Genomic DNA, 18,649 nt, shown 5'->3' on the forward strand with positions numbered 1-18,649 from the left:
GAGGAGGAGGATGATGCTCTGCAGCTCTGAATGAATCCACAGTCAATGGCCCGCTGCTGGACGGCTGCGCGATGAACGCATTGGCATTTTACAGTCCAGTGCCTGGGATGACTATGATTATGGATATCTTATATTTTCTATGGATACTGCCGACGGTATCATGGGCTGCCGAAGGTAAGCCGACCGGTGCTCAACTCCGGTTTGAATGGGAACGGGTTGAATGTGTGGTGTGAACGGCGCGGCACGGCGCGGTGCGTTGCGGAGCGGTGCGGCGCGTTGAGGCGCACGGAGAGCGGCATCTATAGGGACAGCAGAGTTCCATCATTTAATGTAAAAAACAGACTACACTATGTTTTAATCGCGTTTTACACCTGGAGGGGAGACTCCGGTGTAAAACAATGAAGAAGTGTGCTGGATGGAGTTGTGGTCCAGATGTACTGTACTCTGACAGACTGAGGCTGCAAACATGTTTCTGATGGGCTGGAATTAATCTGCTTCTCTGCTTTTACTCTTTATTTGACATAGTTAAAGGCCGCCGGGAACATTCATCAGTGCAGTCGCAATTTGGCTATTATTATTATTATTATTATTATTATATATGTGTTATTGCTCACTTTGAGCTGGTTATGAATTGTGATCAGTTTTTAGCCTATACTGTATGCCTCTGCAACATGTGTGTTTATAGCCTATAGGCTGCTGGATTAAGCTACATATGCATTATGTATAGAAATAATTTCCAAATTATAGGAAACACTACAGAGTAGTCAAGACAAGTCAGTGTATAGCTGTGTAACTGAGTCTGCTGATTGTGGACTGGTGAACTTCCAGGATCCAACAACAGTGAGGATAGGAGCACAGAGACTAGAGAATTGATGAATATATATAACATCATTTTCAGATTTTTTTCACATTCCATTTCCAATGTCTGAATATCTTTAATAATTAAAAGTTAATTTCTCTACTTGCATTATTATGCTATTATATTATCATTACGTCAGTGACATGGAATTGTCTTAAAATAACAATGATATTGTTTATTTTAATAATTTCTGGGACAATATATTGTCAAAAAAATAAATTGTAGTCACAATATCTCTAAAAATATTTCCATTTGATGACATGATGATGCAGCCATGAAAAAAAAACTTGCAGTCTTGGTTTTGAACATTTCGCTCATTGTAAACAACATATAGCCTAAATAAAATGAAATTCTGGGACTAGATAACACAAATACTGTATGTGAGATAGTGTTAGACAGTGAAATTAGATGATTTTAACAGCCTTAAAACCTCCTTAAATGGAAAAAGGAGAATGGATGCTAAGAGGTTAGAGATGTGCGTGTGAAGGTCCAGCAGCACAACTGACATGCAAATCATCAGCTGACTGTGTAACTGTTAACCGACCGATTTATATCAGTTAAACAGTTAAGAAAAACATTTAAACATTTTCTTTTTTTTTACAAAAGCTGAGCAAAATTCGGAGGATTGGCTTTTCACTAAAATGAGAATAGCTGGTCCACCTTAAAGGTCAGCCCACCTTAAAGGGATAGTATGGGTGTTTTGAAGTGGCGTTGTATGAGTTACTTATCCAAATAGACACATAGACGCTGCATTGGACGCTTCAGCCCGTTGCAGCGATACGTCAATGTGGGCGCCATATTGGGCCTGTCCTGTAACCCTATACAAGTGAATGGGGGAGCTGCTGTTTTTCGGGATAAAAAGCACTATAACTTCTACATTTCTCAACCAATTTCAACGAGACGTTATGACCTCCGACAAGGCCGAAGGCCTAGGAAGGAGGTTATGTTTTCACCGCCGTTGGTTTGTTGGTTTGTCTGTTTGGAGGATAACGCCAAAAGTCCGCGAAGGATTTGAATGAAATGTTTTTGGAGGGGTGGGGTGTGGCACAATGAACAATCCATTGGATGTTGGCGGCGATCCAGGTCATGATCCGGCTTCGGGAATTTTTTTGAAAACTCCACTCAGCCTGTTCATTAACATCACAGGCTTTAAGACATGCACAGTGTAACTGTTGACGCGTTCATGACGCGTCACCAGCCTCTCGACGAAAGCAACGTAAATGAAACCTACATTGGCGGAGGTCTACGCACTCCGAGTGCACTTCTAGTTATATTAAAGGGTTTATGATTTACGTGGAGTAGAAAACTAAAGTTTTGTCTCCAGTTACTTAGAATCTGGATAGTTAACCTATAATTGCTGCTAGACGCTCGAGAGACGAGTGTGTACCGTCCGCTTACATGAAATGAATTACTGAGGTGATAGAAAATAATTCATTTATCAAAAGGAATTAAGGAATGTATTGTACATTTCATGTTTTAAAGAAAAAAAAAATAACTTATATTGATTAGCCAACAATGACGAACGTTAGCTAGCTCTCATCTGGTGTTACAGAAGCAAACGTTTTGTAAAGATGTAACGTTAACTTGAACAGTTGATAATGTGAAAAATGCTTAAAGGAAAATGTGATATGATGGTACTAGTTTTAAATAATTACTTAATAATTGATTGAATCCCACCATATCGAAGGACAGACCGCTGATCCATGAACTGGAAGCAGTGACGTTAACGTATTTAACAGTTTTTCAGAAAAATCTTTGGGAAAAGAAAAAAAAAAAAATTGTAACGTTAACGTTACTCCACGTTGATTCTGGCATTTAAATAGGTGAATCAATTTTGTTTCCCACCCCTAATATTCACCATGTCGGCATAATAGCAACTGAACTATTACAATTTAAACTGTATTTTGGCACAGGGCCCCCCTATAAGTCAGGGTCTCAAGATTGGGTAAACATGCAGAAGCCACACACAGAGCTTCACCATTTCAGTTTTACTTGTGCCTCAGTGGTGCATATTATAACCAAACACATTTGTAATTTATCAAAGTACCACAAAGTCATTGTCACAGAGACAATCTGGAGCCTTTGGGCTCCTGAGACTCCCTGCACCTGCTCGCTTTGCATTGTAAAGCAGCCGTTTGTTACTGTTACTGCTGTTACTGCTGGGAGAGAGGTGTCCTCTCTGTGCACACTGCAGTTGTTCGGTGTATCAGTGATGATGAAGAATGATTTTCCATTGGGCACATTACTGAAGAACCTCTGCTTGTGGGTCATACATTGAATGGAATTTGAATATTATTAATATTATATTTAAATCCCTGATACTGAATTCAAACACTGCATTACCAGAAAGCATTTACACACAAAGATCAGTTTATTCAGAATCAGAATCAGCTTTTTTGGCCGTGTGTGCGTACACAATAACATACAATGAATTTGACTTTGTTTTTTCATTGCTCTTAATGTACTAACACAGAAATAGACAAACAGCTAAAGACAAAGACAACAGAGCTGAGAACTAGAACTATTACATACATAGAAGTAGGTGAAAAAATAGATACGTATATAAATATGTATAAAAAGCAACAATACACAACAACATGCAATGTCTATATACAAGTCTATATGTAAGTACAGTATATATAATGTTTCTATAAATTGTAAACAAGAGTACAATAGTGCAAAGAAATACAGATTGAATGATTAATGTAATAGATTATTTTACATGAAGTGGATGATTATGTAGTGTAGGCATACTGTATATGTCTATATGCAGTATACAGTGTGCTTGGGTTTATTTTGACAATGATGATGATATGTACATGTTCAAAAACAGTGTGTATCTAAACTATAGAATATATAATTGGTAGGGCTGTCAAAGTTAATGCAATAATAACGCGTTAACGCAAATTAATTTTAACGCCACTAATTTCTTTAACGCAATTGATCTTCTGGAGGTTGTCATACTAGCTTGCCATGAAGGAGGTTAAATAACACTCCAAACTTAGGCTAAATTTTGGCGTGGAAAAACTGGCATGGCCATTTTCAGAGGGGTCCCTTTGACCTCTGACCTCAAGCTATGTGAATGACAATGGGTTTTATGGGTACCCACGAGTCTCCCCTTTACAGACATGCCCACTTTATGATAATCACATGCAGTTTGGGGCAAGTCATAGTCAAGTCAGCACACTGACACACTGACAGCTGTTGTTGCCTGTTGGGCTGCAGTTTGCCATGTTATGATTTGTGTGAGGGTTTCTGGACAATTTTTGTCATTGTTTGGTGTTGTTAATAATTACATACATTTGCATAAAGCAAGCAGATGCTCGCTCACATGTTGATAAGAGTACTAAATACTTGACAAATCTCTCTTTAAGGAACATTTTGATTGATAAAAAATGTGTGATTGATTTGCGATTAATCGCGATTAAAGTAGATAAGTGGATGTTTTAGTGTTCAGTGTTATACACTATATGACTGATGTAAGCGTTCATCAGAGTCATGACGTGTGGAAAGAAACTGTTCTTGTGTCCATGCATCATTGTTAGTACTACTGAGCCTGTGAAAATTGTTACATAATGTCTTCTGTGGCTCGGGAGGATCTTTCTAAAGAGAATATAGCCCTGATGATGTCATAGCGATGACATTAGAGTTATCGCAATTTGGGACGTGAGGCTTGAAATATTTAACAGAAATCTTGTGTTACAAACTGCTCCAGTTTGAAAAATGTGGGTCTTTGTCAGGCAGGGAGGTCTGAAGATAATGTTGAGTTGCATTATGGGAAATGTAGGACGTAGTGTTTTTGGTGCTTGACCTACACTAAGGACTAAGAAGTCAGAATATCTCAGCCGCTGCTGCTGTTGAAATTTCTTTCCTTGCTCTAACCTTATGGAAAAGCAATAATAAATTGCTGGATTACTCTATAACGGTAAGGCCTTGTTATGTAGGGAACTGAATGTGAACATGCATATGACTTTGAGTTGAATAATTGGAAGTGAAGTACTGTTATAAAATAAGAAATAAAACACTACTGCTAGTGGTGTTTTCATATATAGGCCTAACTGAACTTTATTTATTTACCTTGTTTTCAAACTCTCAATGGCACTTTATGATTTTACAGAATCTAAAACATAATTAAAACACAAAGCTGCATAAAAAGTGAAATTCCTATATGACTGTATTCAAGGAATGTAAGGACTTTAATAGGGAGTCTGGACGGTTATGTGATTATTTGAAGCTTCTCTCGCTGGAAGCCAAATTGTTTATTTGCCGTCATCAGAGAACAGGCAGCTCCAGTGATGAATCGCTGGAGGGCTGGAAAGTTTTCTCCATCTTTCACAGCCAATAATACAATGAGTCATTTTATCGTGATGCAAACAGTGTTGAAGCTGTAAATGTGCTCATATGCTCCTAAGCTATTATAACATCCCGTCATCCTCAATCTTCATCTCCATTCTCTGCCAGAAGCCTGTTCTCTGGAAGAATCCTAGTATTTGGCCAAAAACATGTGGGCATGTGCTGCTTTTGATCTGGGTCTCGAATTAAGTGAAATCTTAATCCTCCAGCGTGCACAGATATTTGAGACAATACTTTTTTTTATAGTTTGTGGTAACAAAGTGAAATGGAACACCAATTGAAGCCAGATAAGCCAACATCAGTGCTGCACCACGCTGATGCTCTTTGTGTCTGAATGGGAGCAAACCCTGCAGCCAGGTTCCAACATGTGGTGGAAAGCCTGAAACCAGAAGAGTTGAGGCTGTTATAGCAGCACATTGATGCTCATGGTGTCAGAATCATATGTTCAGGAACCACTTATGGCGTGAATGTTAGGTGTTCACATACTCTTGGCCATTTAGAGTGTAACTTTTTAGTTTTTCTCAATCGCTTTGGCTCATTTTTCAAAACAGTCTTAACATTCTCCAAACTGTAAGTGCAACTGTCACAACTGTTTGATGGGACATCACAACTCTATTGTATGTCTGCAAAAGATGGTAACTTACCCAAAACACTTCAAAACCTAGTTGTTGTGTCAGTAAATTGGCCAACGCCACTAAAATAAAAAGTTGTGTTTTCATCGTGTGAGCCGTACTGGTCAAAATGTTTAGGTGATTTTTCACCATGGCAGTCAACCCTGGAAATGTTTCTTACTGTATATAAAAGTCTCTGTTTTGTTCTACTTGTTTGTTGACACTGACTGTTTACTGTGCTATACCAGAATGTCAGTTCTGTCTGAATGAATGAAAGAGCTGAATGCTGTTATGTATCACACTGAGCCGTTTAGATTCCAATTTCAACAGCAGGTCAAAGTTTACAGGGAAAAGTCAATACTATAGGCTACAATAAGGGTCTGAAATTAGCACCCGCCACCCGCCAAATGCGGGTAAATTGTTGGCAGTAGCGGGTGAAATCATCAAGCCATCCGCCACTTGGCAGACAGGGAAAACGCTATATGGGAATAGAGAACCGGTTCCCATTAAGAATGGGTTCTTAGTTGTCCGTTTCCTTGGCATCTCATGCCTCCATGTCTATCGATTCCTCTGTATTGATGCTTTCCAACAGTTACGCATGCACAATGACGCATACGCACGCTGTATCATGTTTCAGTTTGTTTGCCACAGCGGAGAAAAAAAAAATGTGTTCAAAAGCATGGTGCTACTAATAATGATGATAATGCGACACTGTGAACAACAAACCCGTGTTGAAATCCGCAGGAGGAGAGTTAGTAACGTTACCTGTTAGCAGCAGGTTGGTATCTCAGTGCTGCTTGGCTAAATAACGGAGCTACGTTAACGTAGGTGCCATTGAGTTAATAATATGAAGCGTTGGGTGAAAGTAAATTACAACGTTATCATGATGTGTTCAAATGTAATCTCGTAAAATTAAGTTTTTGGCGAGAAACTTGAATAAATCTAGTTGTTTGGAGGAGATGTTTTCACAGCAATATAAAATAGATATTAGAGGGAATTATTACCTCTTTAACTTCCTAACACTAGCTCTAAGCAGCTTGCCAAGATTTTTTTTAATCAAAGCAAATATTTAAATAATCATAGTAATTTGAATTGTGTGTTTTTATGCAAACAACCACGATAGATGACAATAACAAAGTACAGTACAGTAATGTTTACAGTACCCTCCCTGCCCCGAAAAATAGGGCTCCCCGGAAGCCACGGTGTAATTTGAACACTCTAATTTACCATGTATATAATGTTTTTTTGTGTACAAAATATTGGAACATTGAATGACATCAGATCTGAAATGTTATTCCTTAATTTAGCACAGAGATTTAAAAAGTGGCAGATACAATTTCTGAGTAGCAGACAAAAAAAAATATTTGCCTGCCACAGTGGCAGGAAAGGAAAAAAGTTAATTTCAGACCCTGGCTACAATACAGGAAACAGGATATGTGCGTGTGTGTTTACAGTAAATGTATTTGTGTAGCAATGTTTTACATAATAGGCTACTGAAAAAAGAAAATTCACCTTTGAGCTTTCATGTAAAGTCATATACAGTGAAGAGAAAATATACCACAAAATAACATCCATACCAATAAAAAAGAAACTTACAAACCCTGTAACAATGAAAAAAGCTGCCGTAGTTCAGTAAAATACAACTAATTGTACCTCCTCACAGTACAAATCACCATGTCATCAATATTTATGCAATATACATTTATGTCTGACAGATTTTGATAATTGAATGGATAATTTTGTTGTTGTTTTGTTGAATGTTTAGAAGTTGTGAAGAGGATTCAGGCAATTTGAATGAGAGTCAACTCAGTTTTGATCAGCAATAAATGTGAAAGTGGTTATTGGGCCAAATTGTAGACAATTGTACTTACTTTTTGCACACATGTGCCAAAACTAGTGCAATTTGCTTAAATGAATGAGAAATTTTAATCAGTTGTGAACAACAAACTAATTGTTCAGAGATTTGAGCTCATTGTTTTGAAAAAAATAATTCTTATTTGAGAATTGAGCCAAAGCGAATGAACAAAACTGTTATGAAGAGTTGCAACAGACTCTTGAAACGAAAAATATGCCAGATATTTAGTGTTATGAGCCTTACCAACAAAAAAAAGTATATTCATAATCTGTCACAGGTTACACAAATATGCAGGAAGAAATGGAAGTAGTTCAGCCCTGGAACCACTTTGAAAATGGCTTACTGTTAATGATGCAATTTGAGGATTGAAGTGTTCTTAATGAAGTTCTTGATGTGCCAACAAGCCGATGGTTTATCCAGATTATCTAAACTATTTGGAAGAGAAAGTACAAAGTTTGGGTCTAGCTTGGGTTTAGCTGCTTGCATACTTGCCAACCTTGAGACATCAAAAATAGGATTTTGAAACCAAAGTGGGCGGTTTGAGTTTTAGAGACTTGAGACTTGTTTCCTGCATTGTGGCGACTTTTAAAGAATGAAAATAGTAAAATAATAAACGCACTGCAACAAATTAATTAATTTTACTTTTAATTCTCAGTAAAGAAAACTTAATAATTCGCCCCTCTGGCATGAACTTGCATGAATCTTTGGCATAAACCAATATTCATCAGTTTTCATTCATTCATGTTTTGCCCCTGCTTGAATATTTCTTTCTCTTAGTTCTCTCCATCTCTCACTCACTGAAGGTCCTTTCAGACACAATGTGACAACGCCAACTCCCACCTATTACTGATAAGGAATGATGGACAAAACTGTGGTAATAAGGCCCAAGTTTTAATAAACTAGAATTACTGTATCCTTAAATACATATATAACATAGGCCTACTTAATTCTTGATTGTTGGTGATGTTGTAGAGCACTCTATTGTTAAGTGTCTGTCTTTAACTGTAATGTCTTTTTGTTGTGGTTTGTCTGGCAGTTCCCACAGACACAAAGAGAGTTTCTGAAAGGATAAATAAACTAACTAAATAACTAACTGCAAACTGAAACGTTCACAACGGCCATTTTTTCAGTAAATTGCAGCAAAATAAAGATCGGTCTATGGCAAGCCGTTTTAACTTAATAGCTAGGCAGGATATTCATTAGAGAAATCGGCAACGTCATTTTGCCTAGTCAAAACTGTAATTCAAGATATCCCTAATTCTATTTTGACTAGGCAAAACTCTAATATTATATATCCGTAATTACATTTTGGCTAGTACGATTCAAACTACTTTTGTCATTCATATGTCTGGGGTTTCTCATAACAGATACAGTATCCACAATTCACATGGCGGATATCCGCAACTGAATTATGACTAATCGTAATTCCAATTTCAGATATCAACAATTTAATTCTGACTAGTCATAATTCCAGTTCAACATATCTTTAATTCCCCTCAATTGTATATATCTACATTGTCTCTTTTAGATATCTAAATTAAAATTTTGACTAGTCAAAATGACGTTGTTGATATCTTGAACTGGAGTTACGGATAGTCAAACTGTAATTACAGATATCTTGAATTAGAGTTTTGACTTGGCGAAGTGACGTTGCAGATATCTGTAATTATGTCAGAAGGGGGTGGGATAAGACGGGAGGCGGAAGCTATTCAAACATACTATAGCACTGCACTGCAGCCGTATGGGTTTATAAAGTGTGTCTGGAGACAATAAATCTACAATACACTAAGTTTCTACCACAACTCTCTAGTGAACAAAGCTCTCGTTGGCCACAGATTCCTGATGATGAGCTCTTTCTATTTCCTGGCATTTTCTAACTATTTGATCCACAACGGTCCCCGACCACTCGTCTCACAGCCGGCTGCACGTATAGACCTATTTCTCGCTTATGAGTTATTGATCTGGGAAGTTTGGATCTGTGAATATCTTTCCAACTTTACCGAACTATCCAAGTTAGCAAAAGCGTCTGCTGACACTGTTCAGATGCTTTGTTGGGCCAATATCAAATGGGAAGCCTCGCATGAGCAACGTCATGCACAACAGTTCTGACTAGTCATAATGAGGTATGAGATATCTGTAACTGTTATTTAGGATAGTCAGAACTGAATTACAGATATCTTTAACTGTCGTTTTGACTAGTCAGAATGACGTTATAGATATCTGGAATAAGAATTCTGACTAGTCACAATGTAATTACGACTAGTCAAAAAATTCTGGATATCTCTAATGTTAATTGCGGATAGACAAGCTTGCCATAGTCGGTCAGCAGACAGAATACCTCCCCCTGCTGACGTAAACAGCTAGCCCATGGAAACAGTAAGAAGGGTTCGACCTCTTTTGGCTCCTCTGCTGCCATCTTCCCTTCACTGCTTTATGTAAGCCCCCTCAGACCTGACAGTTTCAGCCACATCACAGGAAATCCAGTCAGCACTGGCCTTTATTCTCTGCCTTTCTCTGTTCTGCTTCCACTCTCCTTTTCATTCACACACACACACACACACACACTGGCTATTTTTACCTGGCAGGGCACATTTGCATCAGCGGAGCACAGATGTTGCCAAGTGCTCATCCAGCAGAGTATCATGGCTCCTCGCTGCCTCTCAGCTGGAGTTGTATTGCACATAATTTCAATGTCTTGTATCAACCTGCGCTGTTGCTGCCATTCACGCTCGCTCACCTTCTCTCATCGAGACGATCGCACGGAGACAGTGCTGTGTGTGTTTGCATGGTAATTGTTTCCCTCACAACAGGAAGACGTGATTAGATTCAGTACAGAAACACTCCATCAGCCTCCAGGAGGGATATTAGAAACTGAATAATGCCTACTTAATACCTAGATTGTTACACCAATTTTGGCAGATGCTGGTTAATTGTGCAAAACATATGTTCCTTTACAACAATAACTATTTGGAGTCCAACTGACATTATAATTCATTGTTGCTAATAAATCTATCTCTTGTAATGTAAAGTAAAGATATTTAAATTGAATTCATTTCTGTCCACTGACAGCATCCCCTCATATTTTCTTTTCAACGGGTGTACATTTTTGGGACCATGTGATGAACTCAGTATAGACATTTGATTGGTGTAATATCAATGTTGGTCGGTACTCAAGTAGCCTAGTTACCTCTGCCAGGTTATGTTTTCACCGGCGTTGGTTTGTTTGTCTGTCTGTTAGCAGGATTACTCCAAAAGTCCGCGATGGATTTGAATGAAATATTTTGGAGGGGTGGGGTGTGGCACAATGAACAATCCATTAGATTTTGGTGGCGATCCGGATCATGATCCAGATTCAGGAATATTTTTAAGGATTCCAATCAGCCTGAGCATTAAGACCACAGGATATAACATAACACATGCGCAGTGTAACTGATGATGCATTGATGACGCGTGACCCCGCCTTTTTCCTACTTTTGAGAGCAGAGAGATACGTGTGTGCATGTGTGGCGAGACATCGAGGTGCGGGAGCTGCTGGCTGAGAAAGAAAAAAGCGGTAGCTGACGGGATGAGAGACAATGTAGTGTAACGTTATACAGACATAACAAGGCTGTGAATGAGAGAGGCATCCGCCGATACGTTACACGGAAACACACCGTGTTAATAATAAGCCAATCACCTCACGGTACCGCCAGCTGTGAGTTGTGATCTGTTTTTGAAGTCACGCACCTTGGTGGAGGTCTGCGCTCTCCGAGTGCCATTCTAGTTTTTAATACAATCGCTATAGGAGATTCGATTAGCGTACCATTACCATGGAAAACGCCGGTTCTGGTTCAGTGACACGACGCACCGGAAGTTGTGCCCATAATTCACGCAAGACATCATGGGGGCTAGGAATAAGGTGGATATGATTGAACCAGCTTCTATGTATTCTATATAGTATGACATTCTCCAGTCAGCAGTGCACCAGAAGTGACAGTGTGTCTCCTAGCAACACTGTCTCTCAGCTGTCTGTCAACTGATGTTATACCCATTCAGAGGTTCAAGGATTGGACACTATTTTCATATTAGCATTATTATTGATAATTAATTTAAGACTTCATTTTGACCTTAAAACTATTATTTGAACTTATTCAACCTATGATTTGTCCTTGTTTCTTTTTGTTGTTCATGGAAAGAAGCCAGCCCGGTCTCGGTGCCCTTTGCTGACGTTTCTCAGTGGAAGTCAGTTATCTAAGCCAATCAATATTCAGTTTTATGGTGGCATCAAAGAGCTCTTTAGCCTCTGGGAGCAGTGATAGAAAACATCGAGCATCATCCATGCCCTCAACAGCCCATGACCCAGTTCTTCACTGGCCCTGGTCGCTTCACAGAACTTGGGAACTTGAACTTGATAACGATATGTGTGTTAGCATGAAAGAGAGACACCACAGAATTACATCAATATACTCTCTTTTTGATTGACTTTACTGTAGGATAGTTAACTCTAGGCTCAATTTATTTTTACAGTGCTGCGGTCGGCCACCAGCTGACAATGCTGCATATTATACCTTTGAATATAGCTCTATTTTTCATATTCACAATTATCCCGATAATGGAAATTCACCACGATCAAATGATTGTGTGTTTTTATTGCGATCCGCGATATAATCACATATCGTCCCATCCCTATTAGAAAACAAACATTCACATTAAACATTACACTTTTTACATTTTTATTATTTGATTTAATTGCTGGAACATATTTAAAGTTCATCCAGATCAAGATATTATAATCCATAATGTGTTTTCAGAGAATGGATCCGTTCATTCTTGATGATCCAGTACAGAGTCAGCACAACAAAGAGCTGTCATTGTCTAAAATACTTTCTTACTGACTGGCCACGTTACATGTCATGTCTCATAATCCAATATGCATCTTTCCTGTTACATTTGCAGCAGGGCACAGTTTGGATCAACCCCTTTTGATCTTCACTTCAGCATTTCCGAGTTAGATTTTACCCCTCACAGCATTATTTGTAAAATTAGCTGACACACAGCAGGGACTGAATTTGGGGGGGAAAGAATTAGACAACACCCGACTTTAGTCACACTTCTGAATTTCCCCAGAGGTAAAAGGCTCAAGTACTTCAGTGCATTTCCCTAACAAGCCACTGAGACTGTGAATTCACTGAAGCATAACATTTTGTAAAGCATCAATTCACTGAAGCATGTTGTCTTACCCCAGGAGATCAGTAGACTTAGTCCATGTGACATCTGCTCAATCAGTCTCTGCACTGACTGTATACCGGGCAGTCCAAGGCCATGACAAGAGAAAGAGTTCAGCACTTGGCAGTATTAGACAGCAGAGAAAACGTGATATCAGAATATCCTTACTATGATTACATTTTTTTAAGAAGCTTTTTACAATTACATGTCATTTAAACTTAAAGGAGTTAGAAAAATATATTTTGTCATTTTAGCAGAGTGACGTGTGCACATTCAAAGCCCTGTAAACTCCACTGCTGCTCTTCGTTTTTCATCAAAGAAAGAAATGATTCTCTTAGAGTAGAAGAAAGAGATGAGAAAGAAACTTTGTGGCAAAAGCAGGTTTTAAGAGATTCACACATGATGCATTTCTTTCACAAAGTTTAATATCATAAGTCTTCATAAGTATTGACAGGAGTAGGGATGTCATGATACCAGAAATCTAGTAGTCAATACCAATACCAGTGAATTTCCACGATTCTCGATACCAATTCGATACCACGGTAAAAAACAAAACAAACAACAACAATAAATCCCATGTAATTCAACACGCACTCTTTTATTAAAAACAGAGGCATGTAGCCTTTAAGTAATAAATAAAAATAATTGACCCATTTTTTTTTCATTTTGGCGTATCGGCGGCATGCTATCAATTGATAGTCAGATGACGGACACTACATACTGACCATGAATGCATCTGGTCTGTCAGCTCAGAGTAGTAGGAGTAGGAGGCAGAGGATTTATTGTTGAAGCGAAAAGCAAACGCACCTATTTGGCATTATTTCACGTTTAATCCCAACGCTATAAGGGAACCATAACGCCGCGAGGCGATTACCTCATTAGCGCCAGGTAGACCCCCGCAGTGTAGCCCTGCAGCAAAAGCGCTACCGGAGAGGCCAGACACACCGCCACCCGACGGTAAAGATTGGAGTCAGCACTCTGCACATATTGACCGTCAACTTTCTTGTAAAATGTCCGGTGTAATCGGTGACACCGGTGTTGTCACAAGTTTATTAACCGGTGGGAACATTACCCTCACTGTCAAATCCCTACCAACGACCATTACAGGCATCGTACGGTACCTTCGGTACTGTAGAAAAAGAGTACCGTCACTTTTTTTAAATTTTGGCATTGACTTGGTACCAAAGTATCGGTCCCTAGACAGGTGTGATGTTAATTATCATGAAATGCTGATGTCTTCAGATACCTGAAATACTCACTCCATTTGATAAAACTATCCCAACTCAAGGTCCACTCACTAGCTTTTTTCCAGCCGATTAGACTTGTCGGGCTAATAAATAGGCGTTATCGATTGCTATAAGACCCATAGATATGGGTCAATAGGGGCCTACTACAACCACTGGTAGGTTTTTATCATCTATTCACATGGTAGATCACCAAAAAAAAGTATAAAAGAAGATGACAGCGACCTCTATAGGGACTAATAGAAGTCAGACGCTGTAGTACAGTGTGAAACTCTGTCAGAACTACTGGAGAGTGACAGGACATAGCAAAGCACTCAGGGATTGCTTTAAATTTACCCCTGCTTCCTCTCTTTTTCCTTTCTTCTCTGTTTACTTTTTTAATCTTGCCGCATGGTAAACCTACTGTATGCTGCTTTAATCCGCGGAGCAGGTGATTGCGTTGTGGCCGGCAGGCAGCTTGAGACACAGATGTTACAGTATCTGTTCAAATGTTAAGGAGAGGAAAGTACAGCATGCCCACATAGGCACTGAACATCATTCCTTCTCATAAGAGTTCACTTCCATCTGGAGAAATAGTCATGGAAATATAGCAAAAATAAATATTCTTTTCAGTATGGTCCAGACCTCAAGTGGTGGTAGACCAGGCCAGTGTCAATAGGAATTGTGTTCAAATTGGACAATTCTGCAGCACACAATTTACAATTTCAGTGCCAGTGCTCTAACCCTGACCTTAAAGGTATAGCATTCAACATTTTCCTAAAAAACAATGTATAGACTCATACAAAAAAGAATCCCTCTGAATCATCACTGACCACTAGAAGTGTGTGGTGGTGTCTGTATCTACAGAGACCATGCCCTCTTGCCTGGATTTTGTCTTCTCTTCTTATTTTGCCGTGTTCGGCCCCACGTAGAGGTGTAACCCCCAATTAATAAGCAGGGTTTGCAGCCTGTTCTCGTTCCCAGGTCAAACACCGCCGCTTTGTCACACCCCTCAGCGTCTGATAACGAGGTACAAGTCCCCCTTTAGCTCTGTCAGATACAAAGCGGCGGTATTTGATGGATGACAACGGGTTGTTACATCGCTGTGTGTATTTATCAGTTTTCCCTAGCTGCTCCTCCCTCTCTCCTCTGCTGTTTCCTGCCATCGGTGTGTCAGTTAGACTGAGGCACACACACAGAGCGGAGAGGACAGGATGAAGCCTGTTCCCAAAGGGTTGTGCGGAGGTGTGGTCGTGTTTATTTGTACTACAATCAGAAAAAAACGTTTTATTTCTCTGATTCACTGCTTTACTCTCACTAACACCACCCCCTCTCTTCATTCACTCTATAGCTTGCTCGCTGCTCTCTCTCTCTCTCTCTCTCTCTCTCTGTATTCACATCACAGAGCTTTCAAGGATGTTCGCACAAGGCTATAGGAGACCGAAATGCGGACAAGAAGGCAGTCAAAACAAGCAAACAAATCCAGAGGGGCAAGGCAGGCAGGTCATAAACTGGCAGCAGGTCAAAACACTGAACGTTGAAGGTGAACATGCTATTCACATACTAGTTGGTATACAGTATATACCAACCATAAGCTATTCTTTTCACCAAAAGGTGAAGAACACTGACTCAAGTGGGTAGAATTATTTCCCTTGGCAGTGTTTCCGGGCTCACCCTCTGGTACAGAGTGGAGCTCAGACATCCTAAGCCCCTTTTCCATTCACATGTGCTGGCTTGGCCCGACTCGGTTTAACTCGGTGTGTCAGCCCAGCACGGCAAGGATTTGTATCTCCATTACAACACATTTTATTTCCCATAATCTAGGGCTGTCAAAGTTAACACGATAATTACTTGTTGATGCAAATTCGTTTTAAATTCGTTTTAGGCAGTAACAGGCTCAGTTTTAAAGCTAGAGTGAAGAAACCAGAAAACTTAAGGAATCCATTGGTACCAACCATGTCATACTGGCTTGTCACAAAGGAGGGTAAATAACGCTCCAAACTTAAGCTATATTTTTGTTAACTTTTTCAACACTATACCATGGGAAAAAGTTGGATCATACACTTCTAACGACTTTTACTTTGGAAAATAGGGGGCTGTTTGAATGCATTTAAAAATGTCAGTATATGGGTGCTCTACAGTGTGGATGTGTAGTGTTTACCACGTTGGATTTAAAATGTGAGGGTACAGGACGTATCCACGCAGACCCTCCAACGCTTACTACTTTTTCGTTTCGGCTGCCGGCTGCCGGCAGCAAATGAAGCAAATATATCGATTCTGGCATTAAAAAAATATATTTCAAAATCGTAAAAAAATATCTTGCGATACATACGTGAATCGATTATTTTTCCGGACATTGCACATGTCATGGTAACGCACTATAGGCTTTTCATGTGTCATTTCATGCCACTGGGTTAACGTTGTGAAACAGCTTTTTGCGTGTTACACCATGTCGTTACCGCGAAACAGTTGCGGTTATGTAGCGGTGGATAAAACAGTGTGGAGAAGACAATCAAATAATCCCTCCACAGAACGAACAGGCTATACATCTAGAATTAAAATTATCATCACAGAGTTTGTATGATACACGCAGAGGCGCATTTAAGAATATGCATCATATGATCACAATATAATGTAAACAAAAAAAAATGTCTATACATTTCAATTTAACAAAGGGCTACAACACTGGCCACAAGATAGCTAATAACCAGAACCTGGTATTTGATATTGTACATCAGTGGTACAAATTCCTAAACAAATCCTCAATTAACAACCAGTTGGCAGTAAACCAGGGGTATCTCGGGCCCCTTGGGTTGTGGGATCTCGGGGTAGTTGCACACTTTGACCTGGATGGTAATCCAGTGTTGTGTAAGAGATGATGTCGCACTAACCAGTGAGACTGTACATATAAATATGATCTCTACACTGCGGATGATGAATCATATCTAAAATTCACTATAACATAATTTTATTACATTGTCTAGGATCAACTTCGACATTGTCTGATAGCTAATTAAGAACAAAATCATCAGAATAATGCAGGAAACTGTGTTTGAGTATGAAAGCCGGTGCTGAAAGCAGCATGGCGAGCAGCGCGGTGACATAAAACAAAGTGAATTTCGCTGATGTATCCCTGTGGGTTTAATCCAGCGTGGCGTACAGAGCGTGGCGCAGCCTACAAGGATTATGTGTGCTGGACTTGGCCCACTCTCTCCTCCTCTTTGCCCTACTTTTCATTGAATCATGCAGAGAAAGGCAGAACAAGAGCTCTCTCTATATATATACTGCAGGAATGCAAGGACAGATGGAGCCAGTGGGAAGGGGAGGGAGTCATTATTAGATAGAAAAAGAGACGGAGTTAGCACTACAGTGTACGATGAGAACATCACATCCAAATTTTACTTAAATATAAATGAATGAGAATCATTACGTGTTAGTGCTCCCAGTTCCTTGAACGCGATGTCATTTGTGGTGTTATTTAGTCGTGACTTCATGTCATTTTAATTTCCTGCAGCATATTGTGTCCAGTCAGTTGTGATCAAACTGCAGAGACTCAGGAGATGCCATGACGAATGTCTAGTCACGAAAGGAGGGCAACATATACTAATGCACCCCCGCCCTCACCAGCCCATGCTGTCCCCATTTCTCTGCTCCAGCTCCCCTCAGCAGCGCCAGCCATCGACAGCCCGCCTGCATTTTAAAATACACATAACTGCAGCACTGCTCTTCATTATTCACAAATATTAACACGCATCTTCTAAGTTCTTTGTCTGATCATGACAGATCGCATGTTTGCTGTTCTGAACTGCTGTCTGGTTGGCAAAATTCATCTCCATACAGGCAGTGAGGTGGTAAATTCACAGGTTCATTTAATCTCATGTAACCCTCTGTTGGATGGGAGCAATTTATCGCAAGTGCAGGATGTATTTTTGTGCGAAAATGTAACTGCAATGTCTACAGTTAGTATCAAGTCAATGAATAGTTTGTATAAAGATGCAGGTATTGATGTATCAAGTGCCCATATAAAGCCTAACGTGTGTACCCACACACTGAAATATTGCAATAATACATACATCCACTGTAATTATATATATTTAGTATATAAAGATTGTACCTCTGAAACACTATTTGTACAATATTGTCAAAGCAGACAATTAGCCACCATGTAAATACTGAAATTATTATTTTTCAGGTTGGCTGAAATTTTCCCTTTTTCAAAATTGCATTCATGTATTTTAGTCAATTTGTGGATTATTTGTTTAGGCTGTAAGTTATTGAAAGAAGTGTTTGGTATCAATACCGAGTACTACTCCCATTCAAAAAGGATGTCACTGTGAGTTAAGAATAGAAGAAGATTGGATGTGTGTCATTTTTCTAATTTGACTGACTGAAAGCACCATCGAAACTGACTACACTTTTTCAAAATAAAATAAAAGTTAAAGCAAAACACCCCAATTAAATAATGTTGTGCCTTTAATAAAATTATGTTTTAATATAATATATATAATTTGTTCTTTGTAAATGACTGGTGACAGTGTAAAAG

The 18,649-nt window shown here is 39.3% G+C and overlaps 1 protein-coding gene across 1 annotated transcript in view; it reads left to right on the plus strand.

The window, feature by feature from the left end:
• The window catches only part of LOC119490656 (ephrin type-B receptor 2-like), a 41,013-nt gene continuing 22,364 nt past the window's right edge, over positions 1-18,649 (plus strand). The window contains exon 1 of the mRNA XM_037774173.1: positions 1-174. Coding sequence (XP_037630101.1) covers positions 72-174 — 103 coding nt within the window. The 5' untranslated portion in view covers positions 1-71. The remainder of the gene's footprint in view (positions 175-18,649) is intronic.

This window comes from Sebastes umbrosus, chromosome 6 (genome assembly GCF_015220745.1).
Source record: "Sebastes umbrosus isolate fSebUmb1 chromosome 6, fSebUmb1.pri, whole genome shotgun sequence".
Taxonomy (NCBI): Eukaryota; Metazoa; Chordata; class Actinopteri; order Perciformes; family Sebastidae; genus Sebastes; species Sebastes umbrosus.